Here is a 9,315-nt window from a genome sequence, read left to right as displayed (position 1 = left end):
TGCATTCAGACCAGTCACTGTTGGAGTGCGGCGAACTGGAAGACCAGTGACCCGGACTGTCCGGCGAAGGGGTGGGAAAGCTCTCAGGCGCTTGCATTAAATGCTGCGGTGTTACGTCTGGTCCAGAATGATGGGAAGGGGGCGTCAAATACTGGTAGTATTGTTGAGTTTGTTGTTGTTGTTGCTGCTGCTGCTGCTGTTGCTGCTGCTGTTGCTGCTGCTGCTGCTGCTGTTGTGTGCTCTGTTGTTGTTGTTGTTGCTGCTGCTGCTGCTGTTGCTGCTGCTGCTGCTGCTGCTGGATCTGTTGCTGTGTTTGTTGCATTTGCTGTTGTTGCTGTTGCTGTTGTTGACTCGACGAATAGGGAAGATTCTCAAAGTCGAATCCCACCGGTGGCATGCCACCGTGCTTCTGATGCGTCGCTTGTCTCATAGCGGCGATGTGAGTTGGCGAAGTAGGTAATGACGGCCTGCTCTTTGCCGGAGACGGCGAACCCATGTAGCTCGCCTGTGGCGATAGTGTCATGTTCGATTGCACCGAGTGTGGCGGTGACTGATTGCTATAAGGCGGCGACAGCGTGTTCACCATTCCTTGCGCTTGTCGTTGGTGCGACGCTAACAGTTGGTCGTGAAAATTAGGTAACCCGTAATTGGTCGTGAACGTGTCGAGGCCCAACTGCTGAAGGCCCTGCATGGACTGGCCTTTTATGCAGTCTTCGTACGGTGGCGGTTGCTTGGCCGTGGCCGTGTGACTCACTAACGGAAGCGCGTTGCTGTACAAACTTGCGCTGTCGTAAGGACTCGGTAAATTTCCCTCTGCTCCCTCAGCTCCCTGGGGAATCTCCTGGTTTGGGGGTTGGGCACCGCGTTTCGCCGGTGGCTTCTTCACCGATGGTTTTCGCCTTACCACCACTACACCGCCCTCCGACTCCGGACTGTTTGGATTCCCCGTGGCACCAGCTTTTGGCCGTTTCTTCGACTTGGCTTGCTTCGGAGCGGAGCCGATCACTGTGGGATGCGTTATCAGTTGTGGGTGATTTGGCGAGCCTACAACACAGGATCGAATCATTGACAATTTGAATATCACGTTGCATTTGTATGCGTAAAAATACATCGGAAACGAATACACTAAAGATACGACTAAGAGGTTGAGGATGAAAGAAAATAGCTTACCCATGAGAGGGCCGTTTGGTATCACATTCACCATCTGTGGCGACCTGGGTACATGCTCGTCCAGTAATCTAACGATATCATGATGTAATCTCTCGCTGGCCACATCTCTCGGCAATCGATCCATGTGATCGGTTATCTCCCTATTGGCGAAAGTGTCGAGTAACGCTTTACACGCTTCGAAGCTACCTTCCCTGGCGGCAAGGAACAACGGCGTTTCGTCCTTGTCGTCCTGCGCGTCCCTATTCGCGCCGTGGACCAGAAGTATGTTGACAGCGTCCACGTTGTTAACAGCTGCAGCCCAATGGAGCGCCGTTTTCCCACTGTTGTCGGCTGCGTTGATATCGGCGTCAGCGTTAATGAGATCTTCCACCATTCCCTCGGTGGCGAGACGTGCGGCCAGAATCAGTGGCGTGGTTCCATCGTGCATACGAGCGTTCAGATTCGTTGCTCTGTTCCTTAACAGTATTTGGAAGACTCCCATCGCATCGGCAGCGACGGCAGAATGAAGAGGCGTTCTACCGGTATTGTCCTGAGAGTTGGCATCCGCGCCAGCGTCGAGAAGCCTCTTGGCCGCGTCAGCTCTGGCGTACCTTGCCGCCAGGTGAAGAGACGTTTCGCCACTCTTATCCGTGGTGGCGTTCAAATCTGCGCCCTGTGCAACTAGATCGGCAATCACGGCCGCCGTTCCGTCACTCTCGTCCTCCTCTTCCCCGGTATCTAATCCTCCACCTCGTACAGCAGCGACCATCAATGGTGTCATTCCACAAGGTCCTCTGGCGTCCACGTCTTGGCCATGTTCGAGACTAGGCGGTGTCAAAACTCCGGCGTCCGGTCTACGAATCTCCGCGGCGTCCAAATGCTGCTGAGTCCACATTCGAGGCTCCGTTTCCTCGTAATCCGTAATGGCGGTGTGATCGCTGGCGTATCCAGGTTCTATCGCTCTCATCCTCTTCGAAGGTGGTAAATCCGACTCGTCGTCCGACCATTGTTGCGCCCGTCCATTCCCTACATCAAGATCCATGCAATTCACCGACGGTTGTTTGTTCAAGTTTCTCATTTCTTGACCATCTGGACCTCGTCTTCTCGATCTACGACGCTGTCCGCTTCCGCTGTTGGTGCGTAAAAAACCTTCTGGGAACCAAGTGACACCCACCGCTCGTTTCCTTTGCGCCGTGACCAGCACACCGACCAACAATCCTCCAAGTACCACGATCACGATACCGATGAAAACGTACTTGTAGTTGGTTGGAGCGTCCGGGTACTCTGGACCCTGTGGCCCCACGACCCCTCGGACTTGTTCGATCGGAAAGTTGCGAGATAAGGAGTGTTTGGACGCGGTGGCTGCCAGATATTCCGCCGCTTCGTTAGCTGAGGGGAAACACACTGCTCCTTGGGTAACGGTACATTTTCTGTTGTCGATCTCCAAATAGGCGATTACACCACTTTGCGTGTTTGTGTAGATGGTGGTCGGTCGACCAAAGAAGTTGGTACGCATACCGGGGTCTCTTTCTCTCTTCCAGGGATATATCATATCGTTGCCGAGTTCGTCTTGCTTTACTCTTAAAGTGGTTCTTAATTCGTGACCGATGTCTCTGAGAAATGCGACCACGTTGGAGCGGAATGTCTGCATGTCCATCCTTACCACTACTGAAATCACACCTTCTGCCAATGATGGCGGTTCCCTGTCACAATCCAGACCGTCCCAATTACATTCCTCGTTGTTGCAGCCATAATCGCAGTGCCCGTTGGCGTAGTGTTTGCGACAGTAAGCGTCATAGATAGGACTGTAGAAATGAGAAAAGGGATCGAACAAGATTATTATATTATTATTATTACGATAAGATAGATGTACGCGTACAAGTATCTGAATGATATTGTAATACTTACTTGCACGGTGCCAATTTCCTTTCGCAGTCCCTTCCATCGAACAAACACTGGGCATTGTTGCAAACCTCGTCGCAAACGTCGTTCATGAAAACGTCCCAACAGTTGATAGGAGCAGTGCAATTACGCCACGGATTAATACCCAAGGAACAGTCATTTCCGTCGAAGTTGCAAGCGTATCTGTTACATTCCTCGTCACAATGGTGGTTACCAGACTTCTCCTCGCATCTGTTCTCAATGCATTTTTTTCTCTCCAATTCCAAATCAAGATCATACGCGTTCATGGTTTTCGGGATGTTGGAGCTCGGACTGCCAAAGATACCTCCTCCGTAGTTAGGATCGTAAATTTCGCAGTTCTTACCGGTCCACTTGGGCGGACAATCGCAAGCGTAATCGCCAAGAAGGTTTTTGCAAACGGCATTAGATTGTTGGCACGGATTACTGGCGCATTCGTCTCTGGCGTCTATCTCGCAGTGTGTTCCGGTCGTTCCAGGGGGACAATAACATCTGTATCCAACGTCAGTTTCGGCCACTCTGCAAGTACCGCCATTCAAGCAAGGCTCTCTGTCGCAATAGGAGCCGGCGAATTCGCAATTGTTTCCGTAATAGTCACTAGGGCAGAGACAAGTGTGTCCAGCTTGCTTCGCGGTGCAAACGCCTCCGTTTTGACACGGTGAGCTGTCGCAAAAATTCACTTTCACCTCGCAGTGGCGTCCCATGTAGCCAGGTTTGCAGTTGCAGTGATAGTTGTTGACTAATTGCACACAATCCTGAGTCCCTGGCGAAGAACAAGGATTGGACAAGCACTCGTTGATGTCACCCTCGCATCTAGGTCCCACGAAACCTGGAGGACATTTGCATTCGAATCCGCCGACTTTGTCGGTACAGGTACCATTGTTGTGGCAAGTGCCGACAGCACAGTCGTCCACGTTCAGCTCGCATATGAAGCCTAAAGTACCAGGAGGACAGGAGCAACTGAAGTTACTGATCAGATCGTGACACGTGCCGCCGTTCTGGCAAGGATTAGGCCGGCAATCGTCCACGTTAAGCTCGCAATTTTGCCCTTGGAAACCTTTCGTACACTGACACTGATAAGATCCAACGAGATCCTTGCAAGTAGCACCGTTTTGACACGGGGCAGAGTCACACTCGTTGACTTCTTCTTGACAATAAGAACCTGTGTATCCTTCTAGGCAGTGACAACGGTGACTATTACCTATGTCCTCGCAAGTGCCGTTATTACACAAATTTTTCTCCGGCACTCCTTTCCTTATAGCCGCGTCTTTGCAAGAAACCATCTCAACGTCGCAGACTTTGCCGGTCCAACCAGGAGAACAATTACATTGGTACTTATTTTTGTGCTGGACGCAGGTAGCCTGGTTCTCGCAAGGATTATCCGCACACCAATCGACATATTGATCGCATCTGGCTCCGGTATATCCGTAAGGGCAGTGGCAAGTGTAATACTGAACGTGGTCGTGACAGGTGGCTCCATTCAGACAGGGCAAACTGTCGCATTCGTTGATGCGATACTGGCAGTTTGAACCGGTGTAACCAGGTTTGCAGACACACGTATAGTTGTTGATGCCGTCGATGCATTTACCGCCATTCATGCAGCTACTGTCGGTGCAATCTTCGTCGTTGGTTTGACAATTTATACCGGAGAATCCGAGTTGACATTGACAAGTGTACGAGTTTACGTATTCTTTGCAGATTGCACCGTTTTGACATGGTTGTGACAAACATTCGTCTACATCGATCTCGCAGTGTTTGCCACTGAAGCCATCTACGCAGAGACAGGTATAGTCGCCGATACCGTCCAGACACGTGCCGCCATTCTGACAGGGAACTGGAAATGATAAATAGCATAGTGCTTAGATTGGCGTGTACTTGGACGATTAATATACATAGTATTATAAATATATACTTATATATTATATATAATATTATAAATATGTAATACTATAATAAATGCCTATGTAACGATATAGGTTAATACTCGATACTTACAGGAGGCGCAGTCATCGGTGTTAATGATACAGTCCCGACCTTCGTAGCCCTTTGCACAAAGGCACTGGTACGAGCCATTGGTGTTTCTGCAGGTAGCACCGTTTCTGCATGGAGAGGTCATTACACACTCGTCGACGTCCTCGTCGCAGAGTCTGCCAGTGTAACCGACCGTGCATGTGCAGGCGAAATCGAGGAAATTTGAGGATGGTGAACACTTGGCGCCATGAAGACATCTGTGATTCGAAAGCAGAGATAACAGGTGGTACGTTATAATGATAAGAGGATAATAGGATAATAGAATAATAGGATAATGGATTATAAAACATTTTCTTTTTTTTTTTTTTTTTCAAATATACGCGTCGGATAATGGTTCGATTCTACACTTTTATATCAGTTATTTCTTGAAAAATCGTCTATATACATAGTTGATTAGGAAAATATCTTGCCGCTTGGCCCTTTTTTCATATTATTCCAAGGTTTCGTACCGTACTCCAATTTCGAAGGATAGTTTCGCCGAGAGAAATTCATGAAAATCGACTACCTTTAGACAAGGAGGTGGTGTCCGTTATGCAAAGAAGAATGTGGCGTCATCGAAGAAAAGAAGGTGGGAAAAATTTAATGAAGCGAAACAGTGAAATTCGTACTTGTTAGGTGAACAAGGATCCAGCTTGTCCTCGCAGTTCCTGCCCGTGTGTGGCAATTCGCAAACGCATTTATAATCGTTGACGAGGTCGATGCAAGAACCGCCGTTCTGGCAAGGATTGTCCGCGCAATCGTCGATATTTGTCTCGCAATTAGTACCAGCGTATCCAGCTAGGCACTTGCAGCTGTATCCGTTGAGATGGTCGTTGCAAGTGCCACCGTGTTGACAAGGATTCGAGCCGCATTCGTCGATGTCAGCCTCGCATCTCTTGCCTCCATAACCGGGCAAACAGTGGCAGATAAACTGGTTGACACCGTCCTCGCAAGTGCCGCCGTTCACGCAAGGATTGCTGGCGCATTCGTCCACGTCGCTTAAGCATCTAGCGTCGTAGTAACCACGAGGACAATCGCACCGGAAGCCATTTATCAAATCTATGCACCGTCCGCCGTTGGCGCAGGGATTGCTGGCGCACTCGTTGATATCCGTTTCACAGTGTTGACCGGTGAATCCCGGCTCGCACTCGCACGAGTATCTGAAAGAAAACATACCGTGTCCACTGAGGATACGATTAACTCTTACCGTCCACCGTTTATTCCGCTACAAAATTTTGAAACACGCAACGTCGACACGTTTCGCGAAGATACGTTTAAACGACTGTAACTGACAGACAGAACGTAACGACAGAAACTGTAAAACGCGCATCGCCTATCGAAATTAAAAGTGGGCGCGAATTAACGCATCGGTAAAACAAGAGTCGTCAATGTTGTATTAAAGTTGCGGTTAAAATGGGCAAAACACACACGGCGGTAGAATCGTGCGTTTCAAATCGATTCCGATCGCGGTAAGCCGCCAACACCCGATAAACGATCCCCATAACTAACGAACCATGGGCTCACCTATTGATCCCGTCGATACACTTGGCTCCGTTTCTACATGGATTGCTATAACATTCGTTCACGTTCACCTCGCAGTTTGTTCCAGACGTGCCAGGTCTACAAATACATTGGTAACCATTAATACGGTCTTCGCACCTTCCTCCAAATTGGCAGGGATTGCTCTCGCACTCGTCGATCTGCGTCTGACACAGTTTGCCGGTGAATCCTGGGAAGCAATTGCAGCTGAAGCTGTTCTCGCCATCGATGCAAGTGCCGCTGTGGCAAGGATTGGATTGGCAGTCGTTGATGTTGGTTTCGCAGGATGCTCCGGTGAATCCTGGCGGGCAGTCGCACGTGTACTTGGCTATGGAATCCTGACAGATACCGCCGTTCTTGCACGGTGACGAGGCGCAGTCGTCTATATTGATTTGACAGTGAGAACCAGCAAATCCGTTGGCACAGTTGCATTTAAAGGAATTGATCAGGTCGGTGCAGACGCCTCTGTTCAGGCATGGCTTTGCCGCGCACTCGTCGATGTCGATCTCGCACTGGGTGCCAGTGAAACCTGAAACAACGGCGAACGAAATTATTCTCCCGATAATATCTCTGTATATGATACGAACTTTTGTCAAATTTTTCGGTTACGAAGTGTATTGTCGGAGAGTGTGTTACAAGGAGAGTGGAGGCGGATGAGCTTGCAAGCTGCGGGTATGAATCTCGCGCGTTTTAGGTAATTAATTGTTAATAAATCGTTTGATTATCTCGCAAAGGTTCGCTTTCATCTTTGAGTATAATTGGAACTAATATACATCTACATACACGTGCAATGATTTTTTCGTATGTAGCGCGACTCGCGAAATTACGAATATCGCGGAGCAGGCGAGCCGAGTCGTAAGACAGACAGGATCAGCCTTTCGATTTTACCTTCGATACATCTTCGATTAGACGCGGCAATCGAGAAGGGGCACCGAACCCGGATCAACCAGATAAACGACCACCGCTAATTGCGTCTATGATCGATCGACTCTTTGCGTTTTTTTTTCTTTTTTTGCTCTCGCCTTCTTATACGCCGTCTAACGCCGATGATGTCGATAATCGTGTCAATTATCGACAGTAATAACAACTGACCGACGATGAACAAGTTTTAACAACGAATAACTCACCCATCTCATTCGATTTTCTTCAGCTTTAACGTCAACTTGGCTTTAACGCTGCTGCATCGAAGACACTGCTTCGCGTTCTAAGGTAATTGAATGAAAATATTTAAACCAACCGATTGGGATGAAATGTCAGGTGAAAAAATACGACGACGCTGAAATACAAGCAGGAAAATGCGAAAGGTACGAGGATCTTCTGATAATCAATCTTACGATGATCGTTCGATATATCTTTTACAAAAGAATTCCTGTATAGAAGAAGAAAGAAAGTCGACGACGTCTACTGTAATACAATTTCCGCTGATTTCAGACGCGATCCAAATGGTCTGGCCGCTTAATTGGCGCGGAGTTCATTTAGAAGAATAAGCCAGGGAATTGAGTAACGGATCGTAAGCGCGACTATCGAGAAATTCTTTGGCCGTATACGGCTGGCTAGCGATGACTTCTCAATGGGAGAAAGTTATCGTTCGAGATACTTGGCCTTCCGCGTTACAAGGATTCGATCGAACAGAGCGCGAATGCCGCGTCAGACGAATCTATTTTCGCCATGTACGCCAAAGAGGAGAAAGCTACTTGACGTTGTACGCAACGTTTTCGGTTTATCGAAAAACAAAAGGATATAAAAATTTGCCACTGTCCGATGAATGGCCGTTGAAGTCTAATCCGTAGTTAGATGCAAATTTATCATCTTGTGTCGTCAAAGTAAAGTAAAGTATGTATATACATATGTATATTCGTATTGTAGAAATAAAAAAAGGCTATATGATTATAGCACCTTGAATACGAATACGACGTTGTAAATTCCATCGGTTGTTCGCGGAAACGTCGCTGCCGTTCGTCAACCGGATGACGCACGGATTTTTATCGTATTCGCATTAATATTTCTCTGTCTGTTTTTCCATTCGGACAATGATGCGGCTAATTCAGCTGTGAACGCACGTACGCTGTACACGGTGGCATATCCTCGTCGTTTCCTCTCGAATCTTTAGTATCGATACAAGTAGGCAACGAATTTACGCGCATCATGAATCATTAAGCAGCGTGCACTGATTTTTCTTCTTGGAGCATTCTCGTATCGCACTGTGTTTGTTTCGATCTTGTTTTAAAGGACTTGTCGCCATTAATACGATCGGCTTTTCTCTGTGATCTTCGCACCAGTGTGTTACGGGACGAGAATTTAAAGACTCGAAGAGAATACTCGAAGAGAAACTGTTAAAAGTGAAAAGCGAGGAACGACGGAAGTGTGCGAAGCACGATGTGGTCGCGTCGCACCAATTTTCCATCGCTCGCTTGTTCGTTCGTTGGTTCGTCCAAACGGCCTGGAAAGGGAAAAAGGCGTACAACGATGGTAGAATTGGTCGAATGCAATTTGGGTTCGGCGAGAAGCAGAGAAGGCGAGAATCGAATCCGCGCCGTTCGCGGTCGTTCGTGTCCGTGCTGGCAACTCCCACGTTTAGCCAGGCGTGTTCGGATAATTGTAATCTATTGCCTCGCCGCGTCGCGCCTTGCCGCGCCGCTGTTCTCGAACCAACCTACGCGCATTGATAAACTATGCGAAAGCCAAGACACGGCTCGC

At 48.3% G+C, this 9,315-nt stretch overlaps 1 protein-coding gene across 3 annotated transcripts in view; it reads right to left on the bottom strand.

The window, feature by feature from the left end:
- Positions 1-9,315, bottom strand: part of LOC100747773 (neurogenic locus Notch protein) — a 190,592-nt gene that overhangs the window by 547 nt on the left and 180,730 nt on the right. For all 3 annotated transcript variants that reach the window (XM_012387648.3, XM_024368741.2, XM_012387649.3), the window contains 6 exons: positions 6,604-7,147; positions 5,709-6,239; positions 5,065-5,297; positions 3,058-4,903; positions 1,171-2,954; positions 1-1,044 (listed from right to left, as the gene is read on the bottom strand). The exon at positions 1-1,044 ends at the window's left edge or, in 1 of these variants, runs on beyond it. In XM_012387648.3, coding sequence (XP_012243071.1) covers positions 1-1,044; positions 1,171-2,954; positions 3,058-4,903; positions 5,065-5,297; positions 5,709-6,239; positions 6,604-7,147 — 5,982 coding nt within the window. The remainder of the gene's footprint in view (positions 1,045-1,170; positions 2,955-3,057; positions 4,904-5,064; positions 5,298-5,708; positions 6,240-6,603; positions 7,148-9,315) is intronic.

The sequence above is a fragment of the Bombus impatiens genome, unplaced genomic scaffold (assembly GCF_000188095.3).
Source record: "Bombus impatiens unplaced genomic scaffold, BIMP_2.2 scf_0478, whole genome shotgun sequence".
Taxonomy (NCBI): domain Eukaryota; kingdom Metazoa; phylum Arthropoda; class Insecta; order Hymenoptera; family Apidae; genus Bombus; species Bombus impatiens.
The sequence above is the reverse complement of the archived record's forward strand: the minus strand, read 5'-3'. Positions and strand labels throughout refer to the sequence as shown.